The 22,983-nt window shown below is 44.7% G+C and overlaps 1 protein-coding gene across 4 annotated transcripts in view; it reads left to right on the top strand.

Moving 5' to 3' along the window:
* The first annotated feature begins 4,716 nt into the window (after positions 1–4,716).
* The window catches only part of LOC146960211 (scavenger receptor cysteine-rich type 1 protein M130-like), an 87,823-nt gene continuing 69,556 nt past the window's right edge, over positions 4,717–22,983 (top strand). For 3 of the 4 annotated variants that reach the window (XM_085772530.1, XM_085772533.1, XM_085772531.1), the window contains exons 1-6: positions 4,717–4,868; positions 4,957–5,241; positions 10,440–10,754; positions 10,843–11,142; positions 17,990–18,277; positions 22,586–22,900. In XM_085772530.1, coding sequence (XP_085628656.1) covers positions 4,751–4,868; positions 4,957–5,241; positions 10,440–10,754; positions 10,843–11,142; positions 17,990–18,277; positions 22,586–22,900 — 1,621 coding nt within the window. In that variant the 5' untranslated portion in view covers positions 4,717–4,750. The remainder of the gene's footprint in view (positions 4,869–4,956; positions 5,242–10,439; positions 10,755–10,842; positions 11,143–17,989; positions 18,278–22,585; positions 22,901–22,983) is intronic. The other variant, XM_085772532.1, reaches the window with a different exon arrangement.

Raw genomic sequence — 22,983 nt, forward strand, 5'->3', positions numbered from 1 at the left:
AGACAGAAATGTTCAGTAACTTGTTCCTTTAGTATTTAAGTGAGTGAAGGTGAAGGTCTGGTGGTGATAGTCTCCGTGGCGACCCGTAGCTCCTGTCTGCTAGTACACCAAACACCTCAACTGTGATGGAGTCCCAACTCACACACTCACAGAGCGTCGTCTGACAACAGTTCACAGTCCGTTACTGATAAAACACAACATTACCAGCCAGTGTTGGTTAGGTAACGCGTTATTAGTAACGCCGTTTACGTAACGCCGTTACCTTTTGCAGTAAACTATAACGTAACGCGTTGTTTGTTTAAAATCAGTAACTCCGTTTACCGTTTACCAAACGCTGCGTTACTCCGTTCCTTTCCGTTCCTTTGGGTGAGTTTTACAGCGCAAGCACTCCGGAGTCAAAAATCCATAAACCTTCCTAGCAGATCAATAAAGTTTCATTGAATTGGAAAGGATAGACAGAGCACAACTGCAAAACACACTGTGAAAAGAAACAAAGCACTTTGCGGCCACCTGTCTAGCGTCCCACACGTAATCAAACACGCTCCAATGAAGAGGACTGGACAGGTCAGGTCAGGGCATTGACGGCGAGCTAATGGTAACGTAGCTAACGCAGCATCACAGGACCGAAAGGCTGGTGTCCCAGTTCAGCTGCCAGCCGCCTGAACTGGGACACAGCTCCAGAGTCCACAGTGAGGTCCACAAGCAGCCACTCCACCGAAGCTATGCTAAAGCGTGTCTGGAGTCCAATTATGACGCCTGAAACGCTAAACACAGAGCGATCGCTCTGAGGTAAAACACAGCTGATCCGATTGAAAAAAATTACTGCTGGAGTGAACTATATTTCCGTCATTGAATAACAGGCTCTTGAGGAATGTAACTCAGTCAAAGTGACGTATCCTGCAATATTTGTTTGCTGTTCTGTTAGGTTCCATAAGCTGCTGTCCATGCTGACACCATGCAGGCATGAATGGTGATGATGGTAAAGTTTTACAGATAAAAACCACGTTTCTTTCATCGGCATCAGTACAGAACTGAAAAATGAAGGTTAAATTCCATCACCTTTATTTAATGGGAGCATTGGAAATAAAAAAACGTTTTAAAGTAATGAAAAAGTTAACTTTTTCAGTAACGCATTACTTTTTGGTTTAAAGTAACTTAGTTTCTTTTTTAATGAAGTAAACTAGTTAACTATTTTTTCAGTAACTAGCACAACACTGCTTACAACACACCAACAGTCCACTGCTGTCGACTCCACGCCAATTAACTCTCAGCTCCTCCCATCTTCGCCTCATGCTCCAGCTCCATCCACCCAGAGGTTTAAGTCCTTATTATACTTTAATAAGGTCCACACATTTTAATACTGAATTTATTTGTACATTGTAATATCTTATTTTATCGTGTAAAGTATTATTTATGTAATAAGAAAAAAAAGAAGAAAATACCAAGGCATTCATCTTGAATATAAATATTAAAAAATGCCTTTATTTGCATCTAGGGCCAAAACTTAGTAAAAAGACGCTGTTATTTATGTAAATTTTAACTTACACCATAATAACTGGTGTTTTTATCTTGAACTTATTCCCCAGAGAGACAAAAATTAAATAAAAAACAACTGATATTTAAAACATCCTGGAAAAACGGTTCCATCAGGCCCAACATTTTGAAAATACACACGTCAAAAAAAAAGCTCCAAGCCCCTTTCCTCAGGGACGTGACCGCAAGCTCAACTTTATGCAAATGAATCCGTCAGACGTGAGGTCACTGTCCAATGGGGAGCGAGATAGAGAGCAGCCTCGACGGTGTTCATAAAGCCACTGTTCATGCCTCTTCAGTAACTACGCCATCAGTGTTCCCGCCTTACCTAAAACGTCTGTTTTTAGAGAGGCGTCTTGGGTGAGGCCAAGTGCTCCTAGACGTGAGAGGAAAACAGACACACGAGAAAAAAAAAAAAACCCCACTGCTTCAGAGCAGCTTTACAAGTTGGAGAAGGCAGGGAGGAGAGAGAGAGTGTGTGTGTGTGGTGTGTGTTGTGTGTGTGTGTGTGTGTGTGTGTGTGTGTGTAACGTTGTGAAGGATCCTCGGTGTGGTGTCCAGAGGTTTTCAGCCTCTCTATCCCCCAGCGGGGACTGATGTTTATCACAGAGTGAATACATTAACGACTAATTTAGTGTTGAATGCTGGAAAGCATTCACCCACTATTGTTATTACGGTTTGGCCATATTTCTGCCTTTCTTCCGTCAGTGTAAACTAAGTCCTTCAATGACTTTGTGCTATTTCAACAATTCAAGTATCAAAATGTTCAGCCTTTTCGGGACAAGGTGTGCTATGTCTTTTCTCTTTTCAACTAATTCATTACTTTTTGCAATATTCAAACTATTTCTGAATTTTCTTTTTTTTCCCCCAATATGAGAATGCATTGGGAACAGTCTTGAAACTCTTCAAATCATTCTTACTTCTTTCAGCCTTTTAAAGCGTCCACATACTTTTCAGCTAGAGACTTCATTCAATATTTTTTTTTTCTTTTTTTTTTTTGAGTTGTAAGAACAAACTTCTAATGTATTCATCCTGTTTAAAATTTTTACAACTTTTTAATAGCTTGTACCGTTTTTGAGATAAAATCCTTTAAAAGCACAATGAGGATTTCTGACAAAATTTCACACTTTTTCAATGAGTGTGTGATGGGGTTGGGTCTAGAGTGGGTGACGTCATCCGTAGAGTGCAGCAGATCCAAAAAAGCATACTGGAACTTTTCTTCTGAAATTGCCAGCAACAAGGACTACAAAATGACACTCTACCACTCATGATTTTGGAAACAGTTTGTAGCCACGCGTGTCTTAGGGTCTCACACAATGCCGTCAAAAATGCACAGAAGACTCAGAGAATAATTTAAAAATATTTTTTAAATGCAAGCCATGGAGCTCTCTGCTCCCATTCAGCCCAATGCCATTTTTTTCTCAGCAGCAGGAGAAGGAGCTCAAACTTTGTAACTTGCTGTTAAGTGCTTTTTAATTCATTTTTAATTCACCCAAAAATAGTCACAGGTTCATCAAAAAAAGTCCTCTACTTACTCTGTTGTGGCTCATTATATACTATTTTCTGCGACGTTTATAGCATCAAATGAAAAAAATCCCTATCACATTCATCAAAGGATCAACCATCTCTTCTCCACAACTCTGTCCTGGCAGTCCAGTGGGTAAGGTGGGCGTGCCCCTTTGCCAACCCTAAGGTCACTGGTTCAAATCTAAGGGGGAAAGCACTCTTTTTATTTTATGTTGAATTGCTGACTCCCCCTCCCTCACCCTCAAGGTTTAGTGATCATGAGGTTGTGGGTTTGATTCCTGGTTCAAATCTTGCCTCAACAACAATCTATAGTGAATTATTTTCCCAGTCGTCCTCAGTTGACTTCCTGATAAACATGCTTTCACTGTTGAAACTTGCTGCTCTCAGCCTGAAATTCACAGAAATGTTCATTCTAAGTCATTCAGGCTTGACTCTCAAGCTTTCTTGGTGTTGACACAGTGCGTTTCCAACAGGTGCAACTTTGGGCTTGTTAACTTCAGAGTGAGACAGAGTGCAGCTCATCAACAGAACAACAGTCTCTGTAACTGTTTGTATACTGTGGCTTTGAGGCAGAGTGGAAGTCTACTGACCATGAGGTTGTGGGTTCGATTCCTACCTTGGTCAAACATTTGTATGGTTTTGCACTGTTTGCTAATTCTGCAACAGCGTTCAGCTGCTTTCAGCATTCACACCATTTCCATTCTTGGAAATGCTTTTTCTAGTTAATAATAATAATTAATTAAATGAAGGAACCAGACAGTAGTGGTGTCCTCTGTGTGTGAACATGAACTACGTTTAGTTTGCTGCTGTTTCACCTTTCAGCAGGACTCAAAAGCAAGTGGGAGGAAAAACCATGGAAAACCAGTTGGCTGAATGTATTTTATACCTAGAGCGCAGCAGGGGGCGGGGTTATAGTTTTAGACCCGCCCATTAAATCCTGAACACAGAGATGGTGAAACACGGTCTCTGAGGCGAGCTCCTCAAGGAAAACTATGAATGTGTATGGGACACATTTTAAAGGACAATTCCAGGCAAATTCACCTCGGGGCTGTATGTTCCTAACATTTTAGGTCTAACAGAAGGAATCTGAAGATTTTCAGTTTAATGTCTCCTGTTTTGCGGTAGTTGTGTCTGTCCCCGCATCACCACGGCAGCGATGAATGGGAGCGGATTGATGTTCTGCTGCTTAGGCTGTTTCCATCCCTCAAAGCCACAGACAGCGTCAGATGGAGACTCAAACATGCACCCAGAAGTTTATTTACTTTAAGCAAGTCAAGAGTTGATATTGAAGAAATTACCATTACATACTTCTACTGAAAAGCCCTACTTTCATGATATACTATCACTGAACTTTTTACAATTTAGATAAATTTCACCCAAAAGTCGAGTATCCCTGACATTTTGTGAGTGGTGTATGCTGATGAGTTTAAAGTTGATATGACAGTAAATAAAGGTCAGGATCAAAGTTTAAATGTTGTGTCTCTCTCTGCAGACTCTGTCAGGCTGGTGAATGGGACCAGTCTGTGTTCAGGCAGACTGGAGGTCAAGTCCAACCAGTCTGACCAGTGGTGGTCCTCAGTGTGTGAAGATGACTTTGACCAGCAGGATGCAGAGGTGGTCTGTAGGGAGCTTGGGCTGTGGGGCTCCTTCAGTCCTCCAGGGGGCGCTCTATGGAGCAGTGGAGGCTCCAATGTGGACCAAAGAGTTCCAGTGTGGAGGCAACGAGTCAGCTCTCCTGGACTGTAGAAGCTCAGGCTCAACTAGAACCAGCTGCTCACCTGGCAAAGCTGTTGGACTCACCTGCTCAGGTACAAGTGGAGCTACAGGTTGGATTTGTTCATTTCTGTTTGAATCAAACTCACTTCTTTTACTCTTCACTCTCTTCTCTGTGTTCAGAGCCTGTCAGGTTGTTGGGAGGAGCCAGTCGCTGTGCAGGTGACCTGCAGCTGAAACTAGGAGAGTGGATACCAGTGGACGGCAGGAACTGGAACCTGAAGGCAGCATCTGTAGCCTGTAGAGATCTGGACTGTGGCTCTGCTGTTTCAATAAGAAGAAGAGAGGAGTCCTCAAGGAGGTCTGTGTGGTGGATCAACACTGACTGTGTTCAGTCTGGATCTACCCTGAGGGAGTGTTCATCATCATCACTTTCCTCTTCCTCCACCGTGGAGATCACCTGTTCAGGTGAGTCCATCAGTGACATCATCAGTGACAGTCAGGTTCAGTGTCTTCCTTCCTTTGTTGTGGAGACAGAAATGTTCAGTAACTAGGTCTGTCAGTTTAACACGTTAATTAGATTGATGAATTACACTGCAAATTACTGTGTTATAAAAATGAACGCAATTAAATCCGACATTCTGAGTGGCAATTCAATGCGCAAGCATTTTAAATTTGGCCCATTGAATGACCCGTAGGCTACTTGGCAGTGGCACGTCATGGTAGCACTAGGACCGAGGAACTTGTCTGGACGTGTTCGTCACTTCCACATCACATCGTTGCGCCGGGTTCTCATCGTCCGCCGAACAAAAAGGCAGCCCTCCTGTTCACAGATGCTTATTTCTCCGCGCCGGTCGACAAGCGCTTCTGCCCCTCAGCTGTGTGTGTGTATGTAGCCTTTGTGTATGTGTGTCAGTGTGTGTGTTCCTCTCTCACGCTCTGTTTAGATTAAAAAACACAAATAGGCTACAAACGTACACACATTGGACTCTGGTATTTGTCAATCTCTGTATTTTATTTTGAAAATTGCTTTTATTTTGAAAATTGACCAGATTTTCTAGTGTTTCTTTGTGTGACTTCCTGCCAGAATTGACGCGAAAACAAGACATTTAATATCTCAACATTTTCAACAAATCAACTATCATACTTTGATGCAGTTCAGCTGATCTAAAAGTACTATAAAGCAGCCCCCCCCCCCCCCCCCATGGGCTTCCTGCATGTACAGGTGTAGGCAGCCCCCTGGTCAGTGCTGGAGAGGAACAGACCTCATGTATGGTAAATAATGAAGAAAGCTCTATGTCCTATAGGAAGCCTTCACTGTAGTGAGTCGTCTTCCTCTCATTCCTCTGCTTCATTATTAGGGCCACGGGCAATCGCACCGGGCACTACTGTTATTGTGTGGATTTTTTCTTATTAGTGTGAATGCTGGAAGCATTCACACTATTGTTATTCGGTTCGGCCATTTTCTGCCTTTCTTCGTCATGTAACTAGTCCTTCATACTTTGTGCTATTTCAACAATTCAAATATCAAAATGTTCAGCCTTTTCGGGACAGGTGTGCTATGTCTTTTCTCTTTTCAACTATTTATACTTTTTGCAATATTCAACTATTTCTGATTTTTTTTTCCCCATAGAGAATGCATTGGAACAGTCTTGAAACTCTTCAAATCTTCTTACTTCTTTCAGCCTTTAAAGTGTCCACATACTTTCAGCTAGAGACTTCATTCAAATTCTGAGCTGTAGACAAACTTCTAATGTATTCATCCTGTATTTACAACTTTTTCATAGCTTGTACCGTTTTTGAGATAAATCCTTTAAAAGCACATGAGGATTTCTGACAAATTTCACACTTTTCAATGAGTGTGTATGGGGTTGGGTCAGAGTGGGTGACGTCATCGTAGAGTGCAGCAGATCCAAAAAAGCGACTGGAACTTTTCTTCTGAAATTGCCAGCAAAGCTACAAATGACACTCTACACTCATGATTTTGGAAACAGTTTGTAGCCACGCTTGTCTTAGGTCTCACAATGCCGTCAAAAATGCACAGAGACTCAGAGAATAATTTAAAATATTTTTTAAATGCAGCCTGGGTGCTCTCTCTCTGCCATTCAGCCCAATGCATTTTTTTTCACAGCAGAGTAGCAGGAGCTCAACTTTGTAACTTGCTGTTAAGTGCTTTTTAATTCATTTTAATTCACCCAAAAATAGTCACAGGTCACAAAAAAGTCCTCTACTTACTTGTTGTGGCTCATTTATAATATTTTCTGCTTCTTTTAAGCATCATTGAAAAATCTCACATTCATCAAAGTCTCAACCTCACTTCTCCACAACTCTGTCTGTAGTGTAGTGGTTAAGGTGGCTGCTTGCCAACCCCAAGGTCACTGGTTCAAATCCAAGGGAAGCACTCTTTTTATGTTATGTTGAATTCTGCTCCCCTCCCCCACCCTCAATTGGTTACAGGTGTTCGTTAAGAGACGCATTAATTCCTAGTGCCACAGTTTGCAGCACATCATCACATTACAATGGCAACATGCTTATGTCTGTGCTCTCTGTGGCGAAGTGGCAGAGTAAAGGTTTAGTGATCATGAGGTTGTGGGTTTGATTCCTGGTTCAAATCTCTCAACAATTATAGTGAATTATTTTCCCAGTCGTCCTCTGTTGACTTCTGATAACTTGCTTCATGTTGAAACTGCTGCTCTCAGCCTGAAATTCACAGAAATGTTCATTCTAAGTCATTCAGGCTTGACTCTCAAGCTTTCTTGGTGTTGACACAGTGCGTTTCCAACAGGTGCAACTTTGGGCTTGTTAACTTCAGAGTGAGACAGAGTGCAGCTCATCAACAGACAACAATCTCTGTAACTGTGTGTACACTGTGGCTTTGAGGCAGAGTGGAAGTCTACTGACCATGAGGTTGTGGGTTCGATTCCTACCTTGGTCAAACATTTGTATGGTTTGCTAATTCTGCAACTGCTTTCAGCATTCACACCATTTCCATTCTTGGAAATGCTTTTTCTAGTTCTCTATTCTCTTTATGTTCTATTATTCTGTTTTTCTTACCTTTTTCTTTCTCTATCTACCCTTCTCTCTGTGTCTCCTTTCTTTCTGTCCTTTTGTTCTTTCTTTCTTTCTCCATCTACCCTTCCCATTTTCTTTCTTTCCTTCTGTCCTTTTCTTCTTTCTTTCTTTCTTTCTTCAGCTCATTCAGCATTGTTTCAACAATTTATTCAGCTCATTCAGCATTGCTTTCAGCATTCACACCATTTCCATTCTTGGAAATGTTTTTTCTAGTTATTCGTCCTCTTCCGGACTATTTTCGATTCGCTACTAGTCCTGCAACTCGAAGAGTTGCCGGCCAAATTATATATCAAAACGTGCGTCTTGATCGGGATCGGTGTGCTATTACTTTTCTCAACAGTGTACGAATTTTTCGCGACGTATGTCGCGAAAAACTGCGCAAAATTTTGCATTGAAGTCAATGGGACGGCTGAAAAAAAGAGCGAAAAAGAACAATCATTGGAGTTTTTCAAACGTCGTCTGCTCAGGCATACTTTCACCTAGAGACTCCATTTAAACTTTAAACAGTAGACACAAGTCTTGTGTATTGTCGTATTACTCCACGTTTTGATAGGTCATATAGTTTTTGATCAATCCCTGTTCAATGACCATGATCATTTTTGGAGAAATTATGAGATTATAATGGGTGTGTATTGCATGTGTTGAATGTTCGTGTCAGAGTGGGTGACATCATCGGTTAGAGTGGGAGAGATGCCAGAAAAACTCCAGATTTTTTCTCTTTCGAAACTCCAAACGGCCACAATTTACACTCCACACACATAATTTTTTCAGAATTTGTAAGACAAACTTGTTCTGTCACTCATCATCTGCTCAAAATATCAGAGAGACTTACAGAATTTAAACTCGGAGCCTCTAAGTGCGGCCACGTCTGTCTCTGCTCCTCATTGACTCCAATACAAATATTTTCTGAGAGAAGCAGAACGGCCTGATGTTTTAAAACTGCCAGCGTCGCCAAAATATTTACTGTAGAAACACCAAATCGTACCAAAATTTTCAGTAAGTCCTTAGAGCAACGTTGATCTGTGTTTTGTTCTGATAGGAGTTACCGTTTTGTCATGCTAAGCCTAAATACTTTTGTACCAATTACTATTGGTTTTATAAATCAGCCACTGTGAGCCTGCCCCCCTCCCCCCCGAGGCACTGGTGCCCGGAGTCTTAATGTTTGTGATTGAAATGCACTTGTTTTGTTTTGTATTTGACTTGTTTGTGTTTTGGTGTTGCTCTGCCTGTCGCATAACAAATTGCCCCCTCGGGGGATAATAAAGTTTTCTGAACTGAACTGAACTAAATGTGAGACCGGTGCAGAGGCAGAAAATGGCTCTTTTTCTCCACGTTTCTGTCTGTCTCAGCCTGCGGGGGCCCCTATCGCCGTGGTAACCTCTGTGATTCTCAGGCCAGAGCTCGTTAACTTCATAAACAATCCACCTGGCGCTCGTTTAAATGTTTATAAACAGAGACACAGCTAAATCAGACTGACACAGGATGCAGCTACTAACTAACTATGTGACAAGTCAGTCACACACACACACACAGACTCTAGAGCCAGCTTCATGTGATTACAGTCACACACACACACCCACACACACACACACACACACACACACACCTTCATGTGATTAAAACACAGTTAACGTGCAACAGAATTTAAACTTAAACCATGATTTAATCTGGTTTTAAAGTTAAACCTTGTTGGTGTCAAATGCCTCTCATGGGAGCAGCTGATAGAGTCCCCCCCAGCTGAAAGCAGCCCACCCCACCAGCCAGAGGGTCCAGGACCATAGGGACTGCAGTGGAGGAAGGCTGCCTTAACACCCTGCACAATGGCACCCAGTACACAGAAGTTAGACAGGACCAGTCAGCCCATCACCTGGTCCGTTCAACAAATCAGTTTATGCTACTGTGATTTATGTAGCCTAGTTAAATACTACAGTAATCATCATAGTGTATTGGCAGGAAAGACCATTTAAATCTGTATCAAATATCGATTAATGAATTAATCGATAATTTGCATGTTGGTCTTGGTTAAGTACCACCTTGAAAAAAAAAACAATGTTTTGTTGCTTAAGCTATTCAGTCATTCAATGGTATACTAAAATCCATGTGAAAAAAATGCTTCTCACTGTTCTCAGGTCAAATATTTATATGCGATTAAAATGCAATTAATTGCAATTAATTAATTACAAAGCCTCTAATTAATTAGATTAATTGTTTTAATTGAGTCCTGGCCCTATTACACAAGACACACACACACACAGGTAACCTAATGTGGTTACAGCTCCTCCATATCAGTGCTTATAGAAAGATGATCATGTGTCTGTCTGATCAGCTCTGTCTTGACCTTAAGATCGTGGGTTTGATTCCCATGTTGACAGAGATGGCACAACCGGCAGTAGCCCCGTGGCCCATTCAAAATTTCCCGAGAGGAAATTTTCTAGTTTTCTTTAACATCAACAGTTTTAACCCTTCAGTGTCTTTAATGGTTGTGTTGGGGACAGAAGGAACTAATTTCTGGACACATGCTGATGACTTTAAAGTTGATATGACAGTAAATAAAGGTCAGGGTCAAAGTTTAAATGTTGTGTCTCTCTCTGCAGACTCTGTCAGGCTGGTGAATGGGACCAGTCTGTGTTCAGGCAGACTGGAGGTCAAGTCCAACCAGTCTAACCAGTGGTGGTCCTCAGTGTGTGAAGATGACTTTGACCAGCAGGATACAGAGGTGGTCTGTAGGGAGCTTGGCTGTGGGGCTCCTTCAGTCCTCCAGGGGGCGCTCTATGGAGCAGTGGAGGCTCCAATGTGGACCAAAGAGTTCCAGTGTGGAGGCAACGAGTCAGCTCTCCTGGACTGTAGAAGCTCAGGCTCAACTAGAACCAGCTGCTCACCTGGCAAAGCTGTTGGACTCACCTGCTCAGGTACAAGTGGAGCTACAGGTTGGATTTGTTCATTTCTGTTTGAATCAAACTCACTTCTTTTACTCTTCACTCTCTTCTCTGTGTTCAGAGCCTGTCAGGTTGGTGGGAGGAGCCAGTCGCTGTGCAGGTGAACTGCAGCTGAAACTAGGAGAGTGGAGACCAGTGGACGGTGACATCTACCCCTTCTGGAACCTGAAGGCAGCATCTGCAGCCTGTAGAGATCTGGACTGTGGCTCTGCTGTTTCAATAAGAAGAAGAAGAGATGAGTCCTCAGTGAGGTCTGTGTGGAGGATCAACACTGACTGTGTTCAGTCTGGATCTACCCTGAGGGAGTGTTCATCATCATCATCACTTTCCTCTTCCTCCACCGTGGAGATCACCTGTTCAGGTGAGTCCATCAGTGACATCATCAGTGACAGTCAGGTTCAGTGTCTTCCTTCCTTTGTTGTGGAGACAGAAATGTTCAGTAACTTGTTCCTTTAGTATTTAAGTGAGTGAAGGTGAAGGTCTGGTGGTGATAGTCTCCGTGGCGACCAGGTGGAGCTCCTCCCGTCTGTGCAGGAGGTTTCATCACCACCGTCTCCTCTTGACGATGAGCGTGCCGTTAGCCTTGTTGGATAAGAGATGAAGAGCAACAGGTCATCAGCATAAAGTGAGACTTATGCTCCGTGTGACCTCTCCAGACACCAGATATATCCTTACAAGAATGAAGTGCTGTGGCAAGCGGTTCGATAGCCATGTCGAAAAGCATGGGACTGAGGGGACACCCCTGACGGGTTCCACGATGCAAACGAAAAGGTCTTGACCGTTGGGAGTTTGTACGAATTGAGGCTGTGGGATGCAAATATAATAGTTTAATCCATGAAGTAAAGTTTGGACCAAAACCAAATTTGTTCAGCACAGTAAATAAGTAGACACATTCAACACGATCGAATACTTTCTCTGCATCGAGAGAAACAACGCATTCAGGGACATCTTCAGAAGCAGAGTAAACGATGTTGAACAGTCGTCTTATGTTAAAGTAGGACTGCCTTCCAGGGTATTCTCCAATCTATGGGCTAGGATCTTGGCTAAAATTTTAGCGTCTGTGTTTAGGAGGGCGATGGGCCTGTAGGAGGCGCATTCCATTGGGTCTTTACCTTTTTTAGCTATCAGAGTAATACAGGCCTCAGAAAATGAAGGAGGGAGGGAACCTTGTCTGCAGGATTCTGAGAGAACTGAACATAGCAATGGGGAAAGAAGCAAGGAAAATGTCTTTAAAAATTCTGCCGGGAAGCCGTCAGGGCCTGGACACTTACCTGACTGCATTGGGGAAATGGCTAGTGCTATTTCTGCCTGGGATATAGGTTCCTCTAATTTCTTCCTTAAATCTGGTGATAGACTGGGAATACTGAGAACTCGGTAGGAGATCCGCTTTCAATGGACTCCGGTAGACCTAGGATACGTATGTTCTGCCTCCTGCTTCGGCCCTCCAGGTCGGTAACTTTAGCCTTTAGCCGAGTATTATCATCACGTAGAGTCGAGTAAATGCCCTCGAGGTCAACGACTCGTTGACTGAGGTCTTCTGTAGCGAGTTTGAGGGACGAAACACGTTGGCCATGGTCCTCCACTGCAAGCCGCGTTTGGTCAAGTTTCGAGTCGAGTTGACTGAATGATGTTTTGAACTCGGTGGCTAACGCCGCACGATGTTCCTCGAGCAGCTCGGTGATAGCTGCTAGGGTTAAGCTAGCGCTAGCATCTTCTTTTTTGCTTGACTTGCCGCCTTTCGCAGCCATTTCAGGGGTAACAGGACTTGTTTAGGCGAAACAAGGAGAGAAAAAGGAAAAGGGGATTCCGTTGGCATGAAAGTTGAAAGGCTGAGTGGTTTAAAAAGTTCAATGTTCACGGGAGCACTCACGCAACACGTCTACTCCATTTGCTCACTAACCGGAAGTCCCCCTAAAAGCCCTTTTAAACAAAAAAGGGTGATCACTAAACAAAAGATGTATCACTATGGCCAGAGCGATTGATATAACAGAGTGGCAACAGCTCTTGACATCGCCGCCAGTGCAGTCTCGTGGTTCACGTAGCTCCCAATAGTCCCAAATTAGGCTTGAAACAACGTTCAAAATACACATTGTCAGAATCAAAACTAAGCATAAAGTCCGCTAGCTTAATGCTAACGTATAATGTGAAACCTCATAGACGGGCTAACAGAAATTAGCATTGTTTCGCGGCAAACAAACAGCCATAGAAGCTGCTAAAACCTGTTTTAATTCTGGCTTTAGCGCTGTTAACACGACACAGTTTTAATATTATTAATATTATTAATATATTTAATATTTAACATGCGAGAAAGTTCTGCTGGGGGACTTCAACGCTCACGTGGGCAGCGACAGTGTTACCTGGAGAGGTGTGATTGGGAGGAACGGCCTCCCCGATCTGAACCCGAGTGGTGTTCTGTTATTGGACTTCTGTGCTAGCCACAGTCTGTCCATAACGAACACCATGTTCAGGCATAAGGGTCCATCAGTGCACGTGGCACCAGGACACCCTAGGCCAGAGGTCAATGATCGACTTTGTAGTCGTGTCATCTGCCCTTCGGCCGTATGTCTTGGACACTCGGGTGAAGAGAGGGGCTGAGCTGTCAACTGATCACCACCTGGTGGTCTGGCAGAATCCCCTGTCAGGGAGGTCTTCAACTCCCACCTCCGGGAGAGCTTTGACCAGATTCCGAGGGAGGCCGGAGATATTGAGTCCAAATGGACCATGTTCTCCACTTCCATTGTTGACGCGGCCGTCCGGAGCTGTGGCCGTAAGGTCTCCGGCGCCTGTCGCGGTGGCAATCCCCGAACCCGGTGGTGGACACCGGAAGTAAGGGATGCCGTCAAGCTGAGGAAGGAGTCCTACCGAGCCTGGCTAGCTAGGGGGACTCCCGAGGCAGCTGACGGGTACCGGCAGGCCAAGTGGACGGCAGCCCGGGCGGTCACGGAAGCAAAAACTCGGGTCTGGGAAAAGTTTGGGGAGGCCATGGAGGGGGACTACCGGTCGGCCTCGAGGAAATACTGGCAAACCATCCGGCGCCTCAGGAGGGGGAAGCAGTGCTCCGCCAACACTGTTTACAGTGGAGGAGGAGAGCTGTTGACCTCGACTGGGGACATCGTCGGGCGGTGGAAGGAATACTTCGAGGATCTCCTCAATCCCACTGACACGCCTTCCGTCGAGGAAGCAGAGGCTGAGGACTCAGAGGTTGATTCATTCATCACCCAAGCTGAAGTCACTGAGGTAGTCCGGAAGCTCCTCAGTGGCAAGGCACCGGGGGTGGATGAGATCCGCCCTGAGTACCTCAAGTCTCTGGATGTTGCGGGGCTGTCGTGGCTGACACGCCTCTGCAGCATCGCGTGGCAGTCGGGGACAGTGCCTCTGGACTGGCAGACCGGGGTGGTGGTCCCTCTCTTCAAAAAGGGGGACCGGAGGGTGTGTTCCAACTACCGGGGGATCACACTCCTCAGCCTCCCGGGGAAAGTCTATTCCAGGGTGCTGGAGAGGAGAATTCGGCCGATAGTCGAACCTCGGATTCAGGAGGAACAGTGCGGTTTTCGCCCTGGCCGTGGAACACTGGACCAGCTCTACACCCTCCAGGGTGCTCAAGGGCGCATGGGAGTTTGCCCAACCAGTCCACATGTGTTTTGTGGACTTGGAGAAGGCTTTCGACCATGTCCCATGTGGCATCCTGTGGGGGGTACTCCGGGAGTATGGGGTCGGAGGCCCTCTGCTGAGGCTGTACGGTCCCTGTATGACTGGAGCAGGAACTTGGTTCGCACGCTGGCAGTAAGTCAGACCTGTTCCCGGTGTGTGTTGGACTCCGGCAGGGCTGCCCTTTGTCACCGGTTCTGTTCATTATTTTTATGGACATAATTTCTAGGTGCAGCCAAGGGCCGGAGGGGGTACGGTTCGGGAGCCACTTGATTTCATCTCTGCTTTTTGCAGATGATGTTGTCTTGTTGGCTCCCTCGAGCCAGGACCTTCAGCATGCACTGGGGCGGTTTGCAGCCGAGTGTGAAGCAGCTGGGATGAGAATCAGCACCTCTAAGTCCGAGGCCATGGTTCTCAACCGGAAAAAGGTGGCTTGCACCCTCCAGGTCGGGGGAGAGTTCCTGCCTTAGGTGGAGGAGTTTAAGTATCTTGGGGTCTTGTTCACGAGTGAGGGGAGAACGGAGCGTGAGATCGACAGGCGGATCAGTGCGGCGGCCGCAGTAATGCGGTCATTGTATCGGTCCGTCGTGGTGAAGAAGGAGCTGAGCCGAAAGGCAAAGCTCTCGATTTACCGGTCGATCTACGTTCCCACCCTCACCTATGGTCATGAACTCTGGGTCATGACCGAAAGAACGGGATCCCGGATACAAGCGGCAGAAATGAGTTTCCTCCGCAGGGTGGCGGGGCGCTCCCTTAGAGATAGGGTGAGGAGCTCTGTCACCAGGGTGGCGGGGCGCTCCCTTAGAGAGAGGGGGAGGAGCTCTGTCACCCGGGAGGAGCTCGGAGTAGAGCCGCTGCTCCTCCACATCCAGAGGAGCCAGCTGAGGTGGCTCGGGCACCTGTATTGGACACCCCCTGGACGCCTCCCTCGTGAGGTGTTCCGGTCAGTCCCACCGGGAGGAGGCCCCGAGGAAGACCCAGGACATGCTGGAGTGACTACGTCACTCGGCTGGCCTGGGAACGCCTTGGGGTCCCCCCGGAAGAGCTGGAGGAAGTGTCCGTGAAGAGGGAAGTCTGGGGATCCCTGCTCCGACTGCTGCCCCCGCGACCCGACTCCGGATAATGCGGCGGACAATGGATGGATGGATGGAGATTGATCAGACAGAATTTTGCATGCCTGTCTCAAGGTGGATTGTTCGTAAAAGGTTTGAAGAGAAACATGATCTTTGACGCCCATAATTTTCATGGCATGTTGTACCAGACGATGAATTTGTGTCTTCAATTGTACAGACAGGTTGCCGTACATCAAGGTTTAGGCCCCTATTTGCTGATCCTTCTTCTTCTTCTGAGGAAATCCTACTTCCCATGCATTACAACTTTGCACATGGTCCAGTCCAGCTGCAAACAAGTGTCAATAGTGGGGGGGGTTGAATGGTTGAATGCGATGTAAAGCGCTTTGGGTATTGTTACAGGTCTAGTAAAGCGCTACAGACAATTTACCATTCACCTTATATAGGAGCTAAATGTGTTGTGTTCTAATTTGGTGTGTGTGTGCAGCACACAGGGTGTTGTGATTAGGGCTGCCCCCGACCAAAGATTTTGTTGGTCGACCAGTAGTCGTCACTTATGGCGATTAGTCGACTAATCGACCCCCCACCGTGAGGGAGAAAATAATAAAATAAAATAAATTAAAAATATATATATATTTTTTTTTGGACAAGAATTAATTGATTAATGCTCGTGACTCCGGGCGTGTTGGGTCCGAGATTCAACAACAAGCCGGTCGGGTTTACCGGCAGAGTGCCCATTTATCACCAATAAACACATAGATGAGGAGGGTAAAAAGTTACTGAGCTCAGGCTGTGTGACGGGGGTGCGGGGGTGGGGGTCCGCAGCGTGGAGCGGTGCGGGCATAGATAGACACATGTGTGTCTATGGGTGCGGGTCTCTGACTGCAGCGGGGACTACCATGGATCCGCTCCGTGACACTGAGCCTGACCGCCGGTGAGCGCTGTGGGACGGGATCGGGGCTCAGACAGCACCGCTAAGGTGACAGCGGTGATACGAGAGAGAGAGACTGCCTTGCCGTGTAAAAAAAAAAAAAAAAAAAAAAGTGTCACGTCATGACTTCCTGTATCTGGCCCTTCAAAATAAAAGCCCATAACCTTTCATATACAGTTCAGTCATTGATGTTGGCTTAATTTTGACAAGACACGGCTCCAAATGTTTTGTTTTTTTTCCTGCGACCAATCGACCAATGAAATTTTGGTCAGCTAATGATTTTTTGGTCGACCAGTGCTTGGTCGACTATTTTGGGGCAGCCCTAGTTGTGATGATCAATTCTTTGTTTCCGTCCTAAACCCAGCGCTGATATTTCTGTGTTGTTCATGAAACATGCTGTTGTGGCAAGGTGAAGAGGGCCCGGGCGGGGATTGAACCCACACCTCCCGGGTAAGAGTCACGCGCGCTTGCCAGTCACCCAAAGGGACATCCTCTTGGCCAAGTAGCCAGGGCACATGATCAATTGGAGGCATAGTGACAGGACCACCACTGTCACACTGTCATACCGCAGGATGCTAGCGAGACCAGTTTTGTTTGAAACTTTTCATGTGCCAGAAATCAACATGATTGGACCTCTTCTCCATTCATCCCTCAACATTTGCGTCTTGTTTTTATTCGTTGACTAAACTGTTATATATTATATTATATATAATATTGTATTCGTCATCGTCTTTGTCATCACAGCTGACTTTTTATTTAGTTTTTATTTAGTTTTCATCCGTGAAAAAGGTTTGACGAATATTTTTCGTCATAGTCTTCATCAATGAAATTAACACTGCACTCAGTGTGTGTGTGGGGGGGTTGCTGTGGTGTCACCTGGGGGGGTCATGTGATATAGGAATCATTGTTCACTCTCATTGTCAGGTTTTTGACTAGGAAGGGCAAACGGTTTTTGACAATGCTCATCATGCTGCTGTTTTCTTTGTTTATGGACATTTTACACACACAGCAATAAACCCACTGTGTTGCAACTAAAGGAACAGTGTGGACATTCACTCGATCAACGGTAGGAGAGCATCGGTCAAGAAGAAGCATCTCAACCAGGTTGTTCTGGAGTTAAATACCTCAGTAGCGCTACTATCAGACTGAACTCCTTTAATACCATACGTGTATTTTCATTTTTCTGTCTTGACATCAGTTTGAAATCTGCCTTGACAACTTCTGCCATCCTGGTGTTTGACTTAGTCATTTAGTGAAGCCACAGATAAGATCATGTTTCCCAATCAGCTCAGTGAGATGAAGGCTGCTCCTTTGCTCCTTGGTGTCAGAGGTTGTGACTTAAATGTACATTGTAATAGCAACTCTCTTGTTGTCTTCCTACTGTGCCTCTTGTTGTAATTGTTTTATATCAGTGTCATTCTGCATGCCACCACAAGATGGAGCCAAAGTAATTAATCTTCACCTGCTCAGGTACAAGTGGAGCTACAGTTTGGATTTGCTTCATTTCTGTTTGAATCAAACTCACTTCTTTTACTCTTCACTCTCTTCTCTGTGTTCAGAGCCTGTCAGGTTGGTGGGAGGAGCCAGTCGCTGTGCAGGTGAACTGCAGCTGAAACTAGGAGAGTGGAGACCAGTGGACAGCTACACCTGGAACCTGAAGGCAGCATCTGTAGCATGTAGAGATCTGGACTGTGGCTCTGCTGTTTCAATTAGAAGAAGAGATGAGTCCTCAGGGAGGTCTGTGTGGAGGATCAACACTGACTGTGTTCAGTCTGGATCTACCCTGAAGGAGTGTTTATCATCATCATCAGATTCCTCTTTCTCCACCGTGGAGATCACCTGTTCAGGTGAGTCCATCAGTGACATCATCAGTGACAGTCAGGTTCAGTGTCTTCCTTCCTTTGTTGTGGAGACAGAAATGTTCAGTAACTTGTTCCTTTAGTATTTAAGTGAGTGAAGGTGAAGGTCTGGTGGTGATAGTCTCCGTGGCGACCCGTAGCTCCTGTCTGCTAGAACACCAAACACCTCAACTGTGATGGAGTCCCAACTCACACACTCACAGAGCGTCGTCTGACAACAGTTCACAGTCCGTTACTGATAAAACACAACGCTTACCACCAGTGTTGGGTAGTAACGCGTTATTAGTAACGCCGTTACGTAACGCCGTTACCTTTTGCAGTAACTTATAACGTAACGCGTTGTTTTTTTAAAATCAGTAACTCCGTTTCCGTTACCAAACGCTGCGTTACTCCGTTCCTTTCCGTTCCTTTGGGTGAGTTTTACAGCGGCAAGCACTTCCCATAACATCCTAGAGATCAATAAAGTTTCATTGAATTGAAAGAAAGACAGAGCACACTGCAACACTGTGAAAAACAAAGCACTTTGCGGCCACCTTCTAGCGTCCCACACGTAATCAAACACGCTCCATGAAGAGGACTGGACAGGTCAGGTCAGGGCATGACGGCGAGCTAAGGTAACGTAACTAACGCAGAATCACAGACCGAAGCTGTGTCCCAGTTCAGGCTGCAGCCCCTGAACTGGGACACAGCTCCAGAGTCACAGCGAGACACAAGCACCCACTCCACCGAGCAGCAGCGGTTGGAGTCCAATTATGACGCCTGAAACGCTAAACACAGAGCGATCGCTCTGGGTAAACACAGCTGATCGATTGAAAAAAATTACTGCTGGAGTGAATTTATTTCCGTCATTGAAAACAGGCTCTTGAGTGTAACTCAGTCAAAGTGACGTATCCACAATATTTGTTTGCAGTTCTGTTAGGTCAAAGCTGCTGTCCATGCTGACACCATGCAGCATGATGATGATGATGATGGTAAAATTTTACAGATAAAAACACGTTCTTTCATCGGCATCAGTACAGAACTGAAATGAGGTTAAATTCAATCAACCTTTATTTAATGGGAGCATTGGAAAAAAAAACGTTTTAAAGTAATGAAAAAGTTACTTTTTCAGTAACGCATTACTTTTTGGTTTAAGTAACTGAGTTACTTTTTTAATGAAGTAACTAGTTACTATTTTTCAGTAACTAGCACAACACTGCTTACCACACACACAGTCCACTGCTGTCGACTCCACGCCATTAACTCTCAGCTCCTCCCTCTTCCTCATGCTCAGCTCCACCCAGAGGTTTAAGTCTTATTATATTTAATAAGTCACACATTTTAAACTGAATTTATTTGTACATTGTAATATCTTATTTATCTTAAAGTATTATTTATGTAATAAGAAAAAAAGAGAAAATACCAAGGCATTCATCTTGAATATAAATATTAAAATGCCTTTATTGCATTAAGGGCCAAACTTAGTAAAAAAGACGCTGTTATTTATGTAAATTTAACTTCACCATAATAACTGGTGTTTTATCTTGAACTTATTCCCCAGAGAGAAAAAAATTAAATAAAAACAACTGATATCTAAAAATCCTGGAAAAACGGTTCCATCAGGCCACATTTTGAAAATACACACGTCAAAAGTCCAAGCCCCTTTCCTCAGACTTGACCGCAGCTCAACTTTATGCAAATGAATCCGTCAGACGTGAGGTCACTGTCCAATGGGGAGCGAGATAGAGAGCAGCTCGACGGTGTTCATCCACTGTTCATGCCTCTTCAGTAACACGCCATCAGTGTTCCCGCCTTCCAAAACGTCTGTTTTTAGAGAGGCGTCTTGGTGAGGCCAGTGGCTCCTAGACGTCAGAGGAACAGACACACAGCCCACTGCTTCAGAGCAGCTACAGTGGAGATGCAGGAGAGAGAGTGTGTGTGTGTGTGTGTGTGTGTGTGTAACGTTGTGAAGGATCCTCGGTGTGTGTCCAGAGGTTTTCAGCCTCTCTCCCCGCGGTGACTGATGTTTATCACAGAGTGAATACATTAACACTAATTAGTGTGAATGCTGGAAGCATTCACACTAATTAGTGGCCATTTTCTGCCTTTCTTCGTCATGTAACTAGTCCTTCATACTTTGTGCTATTTCAACAATTCAAGTATCAAAATGTTCAGCCTTTTCGGGACAGGTGTGCTATGTCTTTTCTCTTTTCAACTATTCATACTTTTTGCAATATTCAACTATTTCTGATTTTTTTTTTCCCCATAGAGAATGCATTGGAACAGTCTTGAAACTCTTCAAATCTTCTTACTTCTTTCAGCCTTTAAAGCGTCCACATACTTTCAGCTAGAGACTTCATTCAAATTCTGAGTTGTAGACAAACTTCTAATGTATTCATCCTGTATTTACAACTTTTTAATAGCTTGTACCGTTTTTGAGATAAATCCTTTAAAAGCACATGAGGATTTCTGACAAATTTCACACTTTTCAATGAGTGTGTATGGGGTTGGGTCAGAGTGGGTGACGTCATCGTAGAGTGCAGCAGATCCAAAAAAGCGACTGGAACTTTTCTTCTGAAATTGCCAGCAAAGCTACAAATGACACTCTACACTCATGATTTTGGAAACAGTTTGTAGCCACGCTTGTCTTAGGTCTCACAATGCCGTCAAAAATGCACAGAGACTCAGAGAATAATTTAAAATATTTTTTAAATGCAGCCATGGAGCTCTCTGCTCCCATTCAGCCCAATGCATTTTTTTCACAGCAGCAGGAGAAGGAGCTCAACTTTGTAACTTGCTGTTAAGTGCTTTTTAATTCATTTTAATTCACCCAAAAATAGTCACAGGTCACAAAAAAGTCCTCTACTTACTTGTTGTGGCTCATTTATACTATTTTCTGCTACTTTTAAGCATCATTGAAAAATCTCACATTCATCAAAGTCTCAACCTCTCTTCTCCACAACTCTGTCTGTAGTCCAGTGGGTAAGGTGGCTGCTTGCCAACCCTAAGGTCACTGGTTCAAATCCAAGGGAAGCACTCTTTTTATGTTATGTTGAACTCTGCTCCCCTCCCCCACCCTCAAGGTTTAGTGATCATGAGGTTGTGGGTTTGATTCCTGGTTCAAATCTTGCCTCAACAACAATTATAGTGAATTATTTTCCCAGTCGTCCTCTGTTGACTTCTGATAACTTGCTTCATGTTGAAACTGCTGCTCTCAGCCTGAAATTCACAGAAATGTTCATTCTAAGTCATTCAGGCTTGACTCTCAAGCTTTCTTGGTGTTGACACAGTGCGTTTCCAACAGGTGCAACTTTGGGCTTGTTAACTTCAGAGTGAGACAGAGTGCAGCTCATCAACAGACAACAGTCTCTGTAACTGTGTGTATACTGTGGCTTTGAGGCAGAGTGGAAGTCTACTGACCATGAGGTTGTGGGTTCGATTCCTACCTTGGTCAAACATTTGTATGGTTTGCACTGTTTGCTAATTCTGCAACAGCGTTCAGCTGCTTTCAGCATTCACACCATTTCCATTCTTGGAAATGCTTTTTCTAGTTAATAATAATAATTAATTAAATGAAGGAACCAGACAGTAGTGGTCTCCTCTGTGTGTGAACATGAACTACGTTTAGTTTGCTGCTGTTTCCCCTTTCAGCAGGACTCAATAGCAAGTGGGAGGAAAACCATGGAAACCAGTTGGCTGAATGTATTTATACCTAGAGCGCAGCAGGGGGCGGGGTTATAGTTTTAGACCCGCCCATTAAATCCTGAACACAGAGATGGTGAAACACGGTCTCTGAGGCCGAGCTCCTCAAGGAAACTATGAATGTGTATGGGACACATTTAAAGGACAATTCCAGGCAAATTCACCTCGGGGCTGTATGTTCCTAACATTTTAGGTCTAACAGAAGGAATCTGAAGATTTTCAGTTTAATGTCTCCTTTTTTGCGGTAGTTGTGTCTGTCCCCGCATCGCCACGGCAGCGATGAATGGGAGCGGATTGAAGTTCTGCTGCTTAGGCTGTTTCCATCCCTCAAAGCCATAGACAGCGTCAGATGGAGACTCAAACATGCACCCAGAAGTTTATTTACTTCAAGCAAGTCAAGAGTTGATATTGAAGAAATTACCATTACATACTTCTACTGAAAAGCCCTTCTTTCATGATATACTATCACTGAACTTTTTACAATTTAGATAAATTTCACCCAAAAGTCGAGTATCCCTGACGTTTTGTGAGTGGTGTATGCTGATGAGTTTAAAGTTGATATGACAGTAAATAAAGGTCAGGATCAAAGTTTAAATGTTGTGTCTCTCTCTGCAGACTCTGTCAGGCTGGTGAATGGGACCAGTGTGTGTTCAGGCAGACTGGAGGTCAAGTCCAACCAGTCTGACCAGTGGTGGTCCTCAGTGTGTGAAGATGACTTTGACCAGCAGGATGCAGAGGTGGTCTGTAGGCAGCTTGGCTGTGGGGCTCCTTCAGTCCTCCAGGGGGCGCTCTATGGAGCAGTGGAGGCTCCAATGTGGACCAAAGAGTTCCAGTGTGGAGGCAACGAGTCAGCTCTCCTGGACTGTAGAAGCTCAGGCTCAACTAGAACCAGCTGCTCACCTGGCAAAGCTGTTGGACTCACCTGCTCAGGTACAAGTGGAACTACAGTTTGGATTTGCTTCATTTCTGTTTGAATCAAACTCACTTCTTTTACTCTTCACTCTCTTCTCTGT

The sequence above is a fragment of the Trachurus japonicus genome, unplaced genomic scaffold (assembly GCF_045865225.1).
Source record: "Trachurus japonicus isolate A0001 unplaced genomic scaffold, Traja_1.0 AP030584.1".
Classification (NCBI taxonomy): domain Eukaryota; kingdom Metazoa; phylum Chordata; class Actinopteri; order Carangiformes; family Carangidae; genus Trachurus; species Trachurus japonicus.